Below are 14,621 nucleotides of genomic sequence, written 5' to 3' on the forward strand. Positions count from 1 at the left end.
AAGCAAAGGGCTTATTTGAGGACAGTAATATTGCCTGCTGGAAACTGTAGATTCTGTGGGCTGCAGTTCCATTTGATTCAAGATGGAACATGGCTTTCTTGGACCTGTAGTCTGTAGAGCGCAGTTTCATCTAGCTCAAGATGCAACACTGCATACTGCATTTTTGGGCCTTTATGTCTTTGGGTTGCAGCTCTGCTTGGATCAGGTATCTAAAAGGGTGTCATAAGGAGGAGGGAGAAAACTTGTTCACCTTAGCCTCTAAGGATAAAACAAGAAGCAATGGGCTTAAACTGCAGCAAGGGAGGTCTAGGTTGGACATTAGGAAAAAGTTCCTAACTGTCAGGGTGGTTAAACACTGGAATAAATTGCCTAGGGAGGTTGTGGAATCTCCATCTCTGGAGATATTTAAGAGTAGGTTAGATAAATGTCTATCAGGGATGGTCTAGACAGTATTTGGTCCTGCCATGCGGGCAGGGGACTGGACTCGATGACCTCTCGAGGTCCCTTCCAGTCCTAGAATCTATGAATCTATGCTGGGGGCTTGTAAATGATGCCATACCAAAGAGGAAGTCAGCGGCAGACCATATTTTAGAACTCCACAGCCCAACCACGAGGCATCCCCGTCTCCAAACGTCCGACCCAGTTAAGGAACAATTAACAGCAGCATTCTCAGAATATCCTTACCTGCAGAGGAAATACAAAAGTCGGAAGTGCTGGACCTGCTACCACTACGAGTGGGAGGACGACAGTTATGCATAGACTGGAATTTGCCGTCCCTGCCATGGGAAGAAATGGCATCATTTTCTGGCCTAGAGGAGAAATGAGAATGCAGGGTGATAAATATTTACAGCCTAAAAAAGCTGCATGAGAATTACCATATAATTTCCTGGAAAGGTACAGAAGAAACAGAAAAGTGTATTTTATGTTGCAAGCTAGTGCCAGGGGCACAACTTAATAGCATTTTGACTGTACTACTCAAATCAGATGATGTTCGATATATTTGAAATTAACATTTTTTCCTAGTGTAATAAATAGCTTGGGAAGGAACCCACAACTTGCGACAGTTTGGAGAGACAAAATACCAGTGTCCCCCTCACCAAAGGCAGGGCCAATGGGTCTACCAGGTTTCCCACATCAAGATTTTTCAGGAGTGTAAAATTTGTTTCTGAATATTACGGGGGTTCCGCACGATGCAAGATCAAAACATAACACAGTATTTTAACTTAACAGCTGTAGAACTTCTTGGATAGGGCTGGTTGTCAGGAGGGAAAAGTTGCTGAAAGAGAAGAGAGAGGATAAGATTGCTTGGCAATCAGATGGGGTGAGAGGAAGCACCGAGGGTGGGTTGGGTGGACAAAGTAGGGGGCTAGAAGGGAAGTTACCCTGAGTTGAGAGTTTTGTTGAATACTCATAGCAAAATCAGGCTAAGAGACGTCTAGTTAGAAAAGGGCCTTTCCAAGGAGGTGGTTAATAATTGGCCCACTAAATCAGTTTCTAAGGGAACAGACAGAGGAATATTAAACAATTTGTCCCTCCTGAGTGATCTCATAAAGTAGGAGGTCTTTAAAAAGAGCTCTACAGTATTTCCTGGCTAGAGCATCCCCTTACAGTGTAGACTGAGGGCTTGTCTACATGGGGACAATCAGGAAAATTAATCCAAATTAACCAAACATGTAAAATTAAAGACGATCGGTTAAACCGTATCAAGTCCCTATATGGACATTCTCTTTCAGAATTAAATGGTCTTAATTTGGTTTAGTTTAATTCACTTCCAAAGGCCACTTTAATTCTGAATGGGAGTGTCCATATAAGAGTTTAATGCAGTTTAACTAATCCGCTTTTAATTCACACCTTTAGTTAATTGGAAGTAATTTTCCTGAGTGCCCCCCCGTAGTCAAGCTGTAAACTGAATGAACGCCATGCTAATTCTGAGTAAGAGTGTCCACACTGGTTTAATGCCATTTAATCCACTTTAAATTTATACTTTTAGTTAATTTGGATTAATTTTCCTGAGATTCCCCATGTGGAAAAGCATCAAGGGATAAAACTTGTCATATTCCACAGCAGTTTGATACAATGCAGTCACTAGTTTACTTAAGTGATTTAAAATCAAATAAATAGCTCAAGCCTTTCTCTTCATGTCTGGACTGCTAGAATTTGATCAGTTTTACTGCTTTTGCTCACAGAAGGGCATCCTATTAGTTCTTATCCTCTAGTAATCAATTTCATTTGCTAAAATAAGTTAGCTGGGTATAAACTCCATTAGAACTTGTCCTTTTCTTCTGTAAATCCACTTTTCTAGTTATTGCCTTTCTACTCTAGTTGTTTGGTTGCACACAGAAGTTAGCTATAGAGGGTTTCACTGTAAAATGCAAACCTCTCATGCATGCTATTAATGCCTGCTTTCCTATTTTAAACTTGGTTGGCGCTTAATAGTGTTCACACTGGTTTTACCATCTGACTAAAATAGTGAAATTTAAATTTCCCCCCGTTTTTAAATCAGCAAAAACAAACAGAAATTATTTAAAGTTTTGCAACATGGGGCAAAGAAACAATCTGCAGAGGCTGCTTTGTATCCTCATTATTCCAGGGCAGGAATAGTTCCCTCAACTATTGTAGCTGGCTGTCCCCAGAGGGTTTCTGAGCAATCAGTCATTTAGTTGCATTGTGAGACAGGAGCAGGCTGCAAGGCACAATTCAAATTGTGTCACAGTCAGCCTGTGGCGTGGAATCAATATCAGGCAGAGAAGCCTGGGAAGCCTTGATGAAAGCTTTAGAAAGGAATCAGTTCTGGGGTATTACTTTTGTGGAAGTGAGTAATGGACATGAGTTATTTAACCTCATCTTGGGAACTGCTGTGACCTAGAGATGAGTGCAGTGGAATGGAGTCAGGAGACCTCAGATCTATTCCCAGCTCTGCCACTGATTTGCTGCATGACCTTGGGGCAAGTCATTTCACTTTGACATGCTTCATCTTCCCCATCTATAAAATGGGATAGTGAGGCTAAGCCACCTTTGTGGCATTTGAGAGCTACAATGATCATAAACTCCAGGTTTTCTAGCTTACTGTGGGTAGCAGAAATTACAGGGGAAGGGGAACCCTTGAACACATTTGATGGTGTTGACCAATAGCAAAGTGGCTTTGGTTACATGTTCAGCAGCACATTCGACAGATTACATCATTCAAGTCTGTAGCTCTTTTGGGGAAGCGCAATAAAACCAAGAATAAAAAGATCTGTGCGTTACTGAGAGCAGCCCACATTATTACTGAATCACTCCTCTCCTGCCATATGTAGATGGTTTGCTAAGATTTGGAATTTTATGGATATGGAAAAACAGACCATTCTGAAGAAAGATTCTTTTACCATATACTTTAGAATCTGTACCCCGCTTATGCTGTGAAGAGGAACTAGATTCTATAATCACACCTCAGCCATTTTCTTCATAAATTTACCGAGAATAGTATATAGGCAAAAATAGGACCTTGCAGGCCAAATTCTTCCCTGGGATACCCACATACATTTTCAATGTCAGAACTTGGGACTGCTTGTTTTATATACCATGCTCAATTTTTATATCCTGAAATGGGGAAAATGTTACTCACTCAACTAGAAACTGATTTTGTCAAGGTTCTGGTTAGTGTCTTTGTAGATATACAATACATGTAGAATAAATGTTGTCTTTACCATTTCCCCTACTTTCTGCTTTCATATTTTACCTTTGTAACTGTTTTAATCAAATAAAGCATTTTGTGACAGTTTGTATGAAAGAAACTACATAAAAGTCATATTATAGTCAAGTAGCACATGGATATTACAAAAATAATTTGTATTAAATGAGGCTTTAGCTCATATCGAAGTGATTTTGACCTTTGGGTTTGGTGCAGTATAGACACTGCAAATACTCTTGTTGCTTATTCAAAAGGTAATTTTCTCACTGGACACAATGCAGTAAACCATTCTCTGTATACAGAAACTCAGTATAAACTTGTCAATCTACTGATATTACTCCCCAGACTTTGTGAGTGTAAGGGCAGCTTTAAAATAAATGATCACAACTTGTCTGAGAATGCTCCCTATTTTTACAAGTAATACCGAAGATCACTATAAATGAAATATTTTCTCTGTAATTTCTCTGATTGTTTACTTTGTACATTCGGCAGCTCTTTGTGTTTAATCAGTTTCACTGTTTGCACATTCAGAGTCAGTTTCCCTATTTGTGTGGGTCTTCCGCATGTAATGGGAAAGAAAAGCATTTTAAGAAATAGAAAGATGTGAAAGCAAAAACAAAAAAAACTGACTGGAGAATTTAAAGGCAGATATAGAACCTGAAACTGAAGGTAACTCATTTTTTAAAAATGTGCAGATTTCAACTTGACATTTTTCTTTTTAATTTTTAAATAAAATAAGTAAAAAGCTATTTAACTATCTTGTTGATCTAGTGGTTTTTGAGGTACCATATTCCATCCTAATAGGAATGGTTGGTAGTCTTTCAGTTTGAAAAGTGCACACAGAAATGGATACGAGAAATCCTCAAGACAGACTACTCCTCAACCCTGTATCATGGCTACTTGGATTTGGTACAATCCAAGACTGAATGCACCTGAAAGAAGAAAAATTGGTTAAACTTGTTCCTTGTTGTGTGATAGGACAATGTCAAATCCTCTACCTCCCCCATAATGGAGATGAAGAGGAGAAATCCCATCTCAAGAATGAACTAGGTAAGACTTATTTTGTTTAACAACAGAAAGCTTGATAAATACCATGTCTTTAGGGTCCTGAGGTCTCTTATTTCCAATTGCAAAATAATATCCTACCACTGACTTCAGCTACACCTAGAGCTGCAACCAGAAGTCACAGATCACCCTTTCGCCAGATTCCTTTTACTTATTATTTTAAGTAACTAGCGCATTTATCACATTTGTAATCTTTGTCTGTCTTAATTTCTGCTTTCACATGAGGGTAGCAATTGTCCCTAGAGGAGATTACATTTTCTGGTTTATGAAGTGGAAGATCCACTGGTATATCAACTGCTGCATGGAACTCACCCACAGAAATACTATAACCAGCTGGAGAATATGGACACACAGGATTTACTGCAAGCTTAGGCCAAATGACTCTGTAAACTTTCATTCCATTATCCCAAGTACATGACTTTGGTCAATGGACCCGACTTTGACTGCAGTTTTCCCTCCCTTTCTTTTACAAACATCCAGTATTTTAGATAAAAAACCTGTAAAGAATGACAATGGCAATGTACTTTCCAATATGTAGGCTTTATTTTTTGTATATTCAAGTTACATTATTTTGGAGTAAAATTCAAAGTTAAGAAAAAAATAATCCAACTTTCTGCCTATTTGCCCAGACTTACGTTGGGTATGCAGCTCTGTGATAGCCCGGGGTGACTGGTCTCTGGAGAGGCTCATTTATGCTCTGATGGACACCAGGAAACAGCTTCTTCTTCACTTTTGGTGTATGGGTCATTATCTAATACACAGAAGGAGAAAGAGGAGGAAAGAGGGGAAACTGAAGTCATTGGGACAGGGATATGAAGACTATCTGAGCATCAACCTAGATTTGTATCCTAATGTCACTGAACAGGATTTGCCATGGTTTACCGCAGGTCTACACTATAGCTCTTGCTGTTCCAAGCCGGCTCAGTAAGGATTCAAGTTTACCTTTCCCAAGCCCATCTTATTTCTGCTGGATAGACGTTCCTCAACAGATAGTAAGGGGTTGGGGCAGAGTAGGCAGGTAAAGAGCTGAGTCTCAGCCACCCTTATACGTAGAAGAAGGCGGCAGCTGCTATAATTAAACCTCTGGGTGTTACATGTTGATTGAAATGTTGAAATTAAATACCTACCCAAACAAATTCAGTATTTTAGAATCCCAAGGAGTGGTACTTACTCCCAAATACTCTGTTGTCAGCAGCTTCTCTCCTGATAGCTCTCCCAGCTGAGGTTGTAACACCTCATCTTTGTCCAGATCAGCCTCCATTGTATCATGGTCCTCCTGTTACAAGAATATACCTTGATTACTTGAACCCAGTCCCTTGGGCAGCTTTCAGTTCCAGTCTAAGCATTTAATTTTCATTCCGGCAGTCACTTGTGCAATACACATTTAAAACATAAATGACTCCTGCTACTAGGGCTGCACATGTGAACTAATGTGTGTCTGAATTTTTATATATGTGTGTGTGCGTGTGCATGTGTGTACATACACACTTGTCCAAGCTTTTGATTCAATCAGAAATAAATACAAATAATTTCTCCCACCAGTTGCATAACCTTAGCAAGGCTGGAGGAAAAAAATTATAGCTCTGACGGGCTGCTCGCCTTGAAATCTCAAATCCCCAAGTATTCTATGTAGGCTCAATAATAAAGAACATGGTGTTAATATTCATTACTTTCTAACGAGAATAGTTCCCCTCCATCCTCTGAAGAACATGACAGATCAGCACCACGACAGAACTAAGGGAAAGGTGGGGTTGATTTTTAAAAAAGTTGTAACAATAAATCATTGTACGGAAAAGTAAATTAACGTAATCATTCTAGGAGAGGTTACTTACTTTCTATAGTAACTGCAGTTCTTCAAGATGTGTCCCCCTATTGGTGCTCCACATCAGATGCGCATGTGCCCCATGTGTCTTTAATCAAAGATTTTTGGTAACAGTGCCTATTCAGCCTGCACGCACACCCACCAGACCTCCTTCTGTCCCATACTTGAGGATATATAGAGCTGTGTGGGCAAAACATCCTCAGTTCCTTCTCTATTGCAAAGACTCAGAAGCAGAAAGGAAGGAGGGCATGTAGCGGAGCACCCATTGGGGGACACATCTCAAAGAACTACAGTTACTGTACAAGGTAAGTAATCTCTCCTTCTTCTTTGAGTAGTCTCTCTATGGCTGCTCCACTTCAGATGACTCCGGAGCAATACTCCTGGAAGGAGAACAGAGCTTCAGAGTTGTATCTAAGACTGATGATAGGACTGCCATGTAGGGTGACCAGATGTCCCGATTTTATAGGGACAGTCCCGGTTTTGGGGTCTTTTTCTTATATAGGCTCCTATTACCCCCCCCACCCCGTCCTGATTTTTCACACTTGCTGTCTGGTCACTCTACTGCCATGCCAACAGCCGCACCTGACAGTGTGCATCAGAGCACAGAGTTTGGAAAAAGTATGAACTGATGCCCAAGTTGAAGCTTTGCAAATTTCTGCAACTGGTACATTTTTCTACAGTGCCATGGATGTACATTGGGATCTTGTAGAATGGGCTATTATTCTAGAAGGTGGCTGATCATTAGCAGCCTCATAAGAAGAAAGAATACTTGTTTGCCTGTAGGCAGAACAGTAGCCGGAGTCTGCCAGATGGTCTTGCAGGTTCAATTAGAGCCTCATTCACTGGCAAGGGCACTTGACCAGAAGTTGTCACGTGCAGAATGTCTAAAAGCTTAGGCTGCAACTCTTGGACTGACTCCATGGGGATCTGGAGAGAGTTAGCAATCGGTTTCATAAGTTCTTGAAACTGTTTAAAATCGTCAGCATGAGACGGTGGGGAAGGCCTTGCAGCCTCATCTGGTGAAGATGAGGAGATACTGGTTTGTGGTGTCACTTACTTCTCAGCTCTTGCCTCTTGCTCCTTGAAAGCAGGCTGAGGTCTCTGTATACCAAACCCCAAACCTTGTTTAATACTGTTTAATGTTGGGCAATGACAGTGTCATGTTAATACCTTTGAGGCTTTGGGTCTATATATTCCATCTAAATTAATACAACAGATATCCCTGTCCAGAAATCTGGGAATCTGAAGAGATGCCTTCAGCATAGTCCAAGGGAGCAGCAGACTGGAGGCAGAAACAATGTTTATCTGCCTCATCCCGAAGGTACCGGAGAACTAGGGGGTACTGAGGAAGGGGAAGGTCTCCGTGACCTAGAAGATCGCAGTACTGACAGTCATTTGGTATCCATTAACAAAGGAAACACTGGCTCATCTGAGACAGACAAGTCTCTAAATTCCTGCAGTACCAGGTGAATGTGTGCCGAAACTGAATGAGGTTCCGCAACAGTCAGCAGTGGTACCAAGGATGCTGTTTGCTTCAGTGGTATTTGTCTAGCAGACAGAGATGGTATGGAGGATGTTGCTGGCTTTAGAGTTACCAATGTAGTAATCTGAGACACCTGCTTATGTACTGGCCATAGCATGGAGAGCTCTGTAGACAGTACCAGCTTCCTTGACGCAAAGTATTTACTCTCTGTGGTGCAATCTGCTTAGACTGTACTGGAGATGGCTTCGGTACCAAGGCATGCTTGGTACTGTGATTCTTGAAAGAGCCTGAAGTCTTTGACTAAGAACTCCAGGTACTGGAGAAGCCTGGAGCCTCAGCGGTACCCTTTCTGGAACATGAAGTCTCTGAAACAGTCAATTTCTACAGTGACTGAGGTCGATGGGGTACTGTGGTCACTCAGAGACTGATGTACAGGGCGGGCATCTGGGCCTGGATCCGAGCCTGGTCGAAGGGAGAGCTCCCTCATAAGGAGCCTAAGTTTAACCTCCCTATTTTTCCTAGATCTACTCCTGAAGGCTGAGCAGATGTTGCTCTTACACAGTATGTACGTGTCTGCAAGATATCCTGGCAATGCCCGTTGCTGACTGGCATAGATTAATGGCAGGTGAGGCAGTGCTTGAATCCCAGGGATCCCAGAATCCCACACAGAGGACAACCCCTGAGGGAGAACCCCTCAGATAGGGGCGGGAAAGGAAGGGATGTCTAATGGAAACAAACTCTTAGTTAACTAGAAGAACTACGAAACTATAAACTGAAAGGAGCAAACTAAAGTAGACTGAGAACCCAAATGAGCTAAAAGCTAAAGGTTAAGCTTGAAGTGGGAACACTATAAACTCCATCTTAGGCCATAGGGCAATTGAGAAGGAACTGAGGGCAGTACACCTGCACAGATCCATATATCCTCAGTACAGAGCACAAGAAGGTCTGGAGCACATGTGTGGAACGAACAGACCCTGCTACCAAAAACCTCCAATCAGAGGCACATGCACATCTGAAGTGGAGTGCCCATAGGGACACTACTCGAAGAAGAACTAGCTATTGTTATGAAACATAAAAAGTCTGATCCAAAACCCTTTAAAGTCAATGGTGACTATCTATTGACTACAGTGGGTTTTGGATCATTCCCAAAGAGCATAAAAGGAGAAAAAAGACAGGACAAGCATCTTTACACTAGCATGACATAAAGTGAGGGAGTAGGTTTCAGTCAAGCTGGGAAATAACTCTGTCATAGGATGGCCCCAACAAGAGCACCCTCCTGGGTAGGCCATGACACAGTAGACATGCCTGCCTCAGTTTCCCCTTTCAAGGCCCCAGAAATCGTCCAAATGGTCTTCCTGAGTATAAATATAACCCTTGGGGGATTTATTTTAGCAGGCCAATGCACATAAGCCGTAACAAAGTAAGTCCCAGTACCAAGTCCCGCAACCACAGTCCAGACAGTACATCAAGTAGAACCCCGGCATCCCTCATCACACCCCGGCTCTCCAGCCTTCTTCCTTCTCTGGCCCTCTGGCTTCAGCTCTCCAGCTCCAAGAACCAGGAGGCACCTCCCTCTGCTGCTGTCAGCCTTCAGCCCTCTCCAGCCTTCTGTGCCATGGTTCTCTGCCTCAGGAAGGACAGCTGGCTACCCCTCCCCTGGCTTCCTAGCCCTCAGCCTCCCAGCACCAGCTTTGACTCACTCTTGAAAGTCAGCAGGCTAGCCTCTCCACTGACTACCTGGTAATTCCTCCTCTTTCCAGGGAAGGCCTGCAGACTTAACTCACCAGGTCGTTCTCTCATTGAGTCTCTCTCCTCTCAGATTCTCCCTGATCCTTTATAGCCTCCAACAGATACGACCATCCCCCCTTAAAAGGCCAAATGAGAACAACTGTTCTGGCACAGGGGAACTGGACCTACTTCATTTAATGGGTCAGCCACCTTATGACACTTTGCTACAAAAATCATCCAAATGTCGGATGCTTATGCAATCTCAAAACAGTTTTAGAAAGAAGATACTTTATAAGTGTGCGTATGGGAGAGATTTCATGTGGTAGAAATGGGCACATGTTGGCTACAGATACTGCCGCCACCCTCAGTAGGCCTTGACTCAATGGAGCTATGCAGACTCACAACAGCTAAGGATCTGACCCTATATTTTTCTGCTTGCACCTTTATCTATTTAGCACCTATTGAATATTTTAAACAAAACCATAATCTTTGTTCTGACATGGCTAGTTTGTTTCTTACTAGCCCTGCTGCCATGGGCATCAGGAGCATGTGAACATGCCTATGTTACATACGTTAGGTTATAGACATATTGCTTATACACCTCAAAAAATATTCTATGGTTTAAAGGAAAAGCCTTGGAATGAATTATTGTTTCATGCCGGGAATTAAGAAAGCACCAGTTAAGTTAATCATCTGGGATGAATTCCACTTTAAACCCACTTTCTATTTAGTGATTGCAGTCTTTACTCGTTTTCCTTTCTTAATTATACTTCCCCAAAATAATTCCAAAAAAGACCAACAGAGTCATTTTTCTCAACAAATTGGAGAGGTTATTCTTCATACCCCTTTCTAAAAACGGTTGCATAGCACTGCTAGTATAGAATGACTGCTGTATTATAAGAAATACATTTCAGTGGTGGGCGTGAAAAGTTCAAAAAGCTTGCCTCTCTCACCCATAGAAATTGGTCCAATAAAAGATAGTACCTCACCCACCCTGTCTCTCTAATACCCTGGGACCAACAAGGCTACAACACCACTGAATACATTAATTTTAATGGAAGATACAGTACATGTCTAAAAGTTGAAAATATCAACCATAATCTATAAAGCAATTTTGCAATTATTCTGGATAAAAGCAACAAGACAAATGTACCATCAGTCGCTTTCCTGTTATTTATCCTCTTTAGTATGCTTACAACGTAACAGCTAGACACATGCCAGGAGTTAAACTGGATGATCATAACATCCTTTTTTGCTTTTTCCATTGGCCTGACAACAGTTTTACTTCTAAAAAGCTTTAAAGCTCTTCACAGATTGGCTCTATTCATCGTGTTATCTATCTTAACTAGATATCTAAGGTCCTTCAGTTTAGGCTTCTATTTCATTCTGCACACAAAGTTCTAGGCTCTATTGGCAAGTGGGCATAAGAATGGCCACACTGGGTCAGACCAAAGGTCCATCTAGGCCAGTATCCTGTTTTCCAACAGTGGGCAATGCCAGGTGCCCCAGAGGGAATGAACAGAACAGGTCATCATCAAGTGATCCATCCCCTGTCGCCCATTCCCAGCTTTTGGCGAACAGAGTCTAGGGACACCATCCCTGTCCACCCTGGCTAATAACCATTGATGGACTTTTCTTCCATGAATTTATCTAGATCTTTTTTGAACCCTGTTGTAGTCTTGACCTTCACAACATCCTCTGGCAAGTAGTTCCACAGGTTGACTGTATGTTGTGTGAAAAAAATACTTCCTTTTAATCTCCATTCTAATCTTCAGAATCTCGCAACCGCCTGAATATTGCTTAATGTACTAGGTATGTGGATCCAAACATCCACATTCTAGTCCCTTGTACGGAGTACATCCCAAATAGAAGTATCATCATTCCACTACAACCACAACACAATGATGCCCTACCACACAACAGCTGCAGCAGACCACAGCAGTGAAGGTGTTAATGGCTTGAAGTCTAAGGCTTGGTCTACACTGGAAAATTAGGTTGGTTTAACTATGTGAGTCAGGGATGTGAAAAATCCACACCCTTGAGCAGCATTGTTAAACTGACCTAAATCCCCGTGCTAGGTGCCTCTTGGGGAGGTGGATTACCTACACCGACAGGAGAAAATCTCCCATCTACAGAGGTAGCATCTACACTGAAGTGTATCAGCTGTGCCACTGTAGCACAAGCCCTAACATTAAGCTCTTTTCTTTTGATGTTGCTTCTAGCTGAGCTGTTTTTTCACACTGAAGTTAACTGATTTTATTGCCAGGTGCCGAGTGATAGGTGGATCAGAAGGTATCCTATAAATGTCTGTTGTCCAGTTATCTAATAAATCTCAAATTTACAAATTAACTTAGAATTAGAGCTAGTATATCATGTATTTACTTTTACAGGCTGTTCAAACCCAATTAAAACCACATTTAAAGATTAATTATTTAAAGTAAAGCCAATATTTAAAAATAAATACTTTAACATCATATCTGCTATTACAGGGCATAGCAAATACACTTTTGTGCTGACACGAGTATGCTTTGCTGAAATAGGTGATTTACTCTGTTCTTAAAATAATAAGGGGCATATAATCTGTCTTTTAAGCAATAAATCCTGCAGTCTTTACTTCTGTGGGGAGTCCTATTGACTTTAATGGGGGGGGTGTGTGCACTGCAGGAGCAGGTACTGAAGATATATTAAATGATTTGTGCCTGAATAAGGTGGGAAGTAACATGACATGGCATGAGGTTAAACTGGGTAAATTCACAGTTTGGGTGTGTTGTGAGCCCACCTATTAGATTATCTGGTAAATCTGTACTAAGAGTGTTTTTTTTTTTGTTTTTTTTGTTTTTTTTTCCCAGAAAATGTTCTTTCAAAACATGTACATAAAATGAACCACATAACTGTATTGCAAGAAAGGTTGTGTGTAAAGATACTTTAAAGAGGTGTAGACTTTTAATATTTTTTTCTTGGAGAATTACAGAGTTTTGGATTCCTAAAGTGTACACGTGCTTTATGGAAGCCAATATTCTTTGCTCTCAGCTGGTAGCCAGCTATTGAGTCCAGCAAATCATAGTTCTAACTCCCAGATGGTGACTGACTTTCAGCTCCTGTTTCCATGGGAAATGGCTGATGGAATTGTTGAAAACAAGGTATGAACGTTTTGAAATCAGCCAGCATGTACCTTTTTTCACCCTTGCTTTGTGTCTGGTGAGCCACTGTCTATTTCCACAGTGAGAAGTAGAAAGTAGGGCAGCACACATGAGTAAGATTCCCACTTGTTTATGTAGGGTGCTGGATGGCAGCCAAAGCCACCTGTTCTGTTCTCCCAACAGTGAACACACAATTCAGAAGCCCAGAAGACTCTAAGGGCTTGTCTACACTGGCACTTTACAGCACTGCAACTTTCCCGCTCAGGGGTGTGAAAACGCACACACTCCCCCGGGCGCAAGTTTCAGCGCGTAAAGCGCCAGTGTAGACAGTGCACCAGCGCTGGAAGCTGCACTCCCAGCGCTGGGAGCTACGCCCCTCATGGAGGTGGGTTTTTTAGAATGCTGGGAGAGCTCTCTCCCAGCGCTGTGCTGTGACCACACAACGTTGCCAGTGTAGACTAGCCCTAACATCTGTTGTACTTACAGTTTGATGGGAAATGAAAATTAGACTCTTTTGCCTACTATTTTTATTTATTTATAATTTTTTAAAAGTTTCCTGTTCTCAATAGGCAGATGATTTTAGGGAGGATGTACTGGCAAATGAATAACCCACTTTGTTACACTGGAGGCCTGCACAACTGGAAGCTTCCCCAACCACTGAAACGTCCACATTTCACAGTGTCTATATCATTTTATGAAGTATAACACTGTGATGGAATCCACACCTATGAACACAAACAATGATACAATTTACTGTAATTATAACTGGTTTTGAAAAAAAAAAATATCAACCCATCTCTTTTTTATAAGAAATGTAATTCCTAAGAGCTGGACAAAACTCAGCAGTTTGGTTAAAAGCTTTGAGTTCTGTTTGTTTATTTATTTTAAATAAACATGAGCACATGACAGGGTTTAAGATGTTACAAGAGGTTAAAGCCTATTGTTATTATAGCTTCACAGACATGGGCTGTTAAAAAAGGCCTTTCAGAAAAGCTGCAATACCTAGACAGCTACTTTAAAAAAAAATGATCAGAGACAAGGCTTTGAAACAGACACACAGCTCCAGCTTTTCTGAAAAGCCCAGCTATTCCCCCATAGTGCAGTAGCATCTACCAACTCTTCGCGGAGTAGTTTAGTCTTAAGTGGTCACTACTGTGAGAGCTGCTAAAAGCCAACAGAAAATCAGATTAACTTAAAATTAAATACAGAAATAGCAAAATATAGAAAGCTAATGGTAATTGGGGGAAATCTTTGCATAGACATATTGCTATAATGGAAGGCGATAGGGATGTGATGAGGAAAATGGGTGGTGATCCAAAAATGCCACCTCCCTACAATGCTTTTTTTGGTGTTTGTTGTTTTAAAATAGCCACTAAGCTATACACATTTGCAGCAAGATAGGTTTCAGAGTAGCAGCCGTGTTAGTCTGTATCAAAAAGAACAGGAGTACTTGTGGCACCTTAGAGACTAACAAATTTATTAGAGCATAAGCTTTCGTGGGCTACAGCCCACTTCTTCGGATGCATATAGAGTGAAACATATATTGAGGAGATATATATACACACATACAGAGAGCATGAACAGGTGGGAGTTGTCTTACCAACTCTGAGAGGCCAATTAAGTAAGAGAAAAAAACTTTTGAAGTGATAATCAAGATAGCTCAGTACAGACAAGTATCAGAGGGGTAGCCGTGTTAGTCTGAATCTGTAAAAA

The 14,621-nt window shown here is 41.3% G+C and overlaps 1 protein-coding gene across 1 annotated transcript in view; it reads right to left on the reverse strand.

Moving 5' to 3' along the window:
* ARMC9 (armadillo repeat containing 9) overlaps positions 1 to 14,621 on the reverse strand; it is a 115,487-nt gene that overhangs the window by 14,775 nt on the left and 86,091 nt on the right. Inside the window, exons 21-23 of the mRNA XM_065410958.1 lie at positions 5,907 to 6,011; positions 5,371 to 5,486; positions 685 to 809 (exon numbers count right to left, since the gene is read on the reverse strand). Of these exons, the coding sequence (XP_065267030.1) occupies positions 685 to 809; positions 5,371 to 5,486; positions 5,907 to 6,011 (346 nt within the window). The remainder of the gene's footprint in view (positions 1 to 684; positions 810 to 5,370; positions 5,487 to 5,906; positions 6,012 to 14,621) is intronic.

The sequence above is a fragment of the Emys orbicularis genome, chromosome 9, assembly GCF_028017835.1.
Source record: "Emys orbicularis isolate rEmyOrb1 chromosome 9, rEmyOrb1.hap1, whole genome shotgun sequence".
In the NCBI taxonomy this organism is placed as follows: Eukaryota; Metazoa; Chordata; order Testudines; family Emydidae; genus Emys; species Emys orbicularis.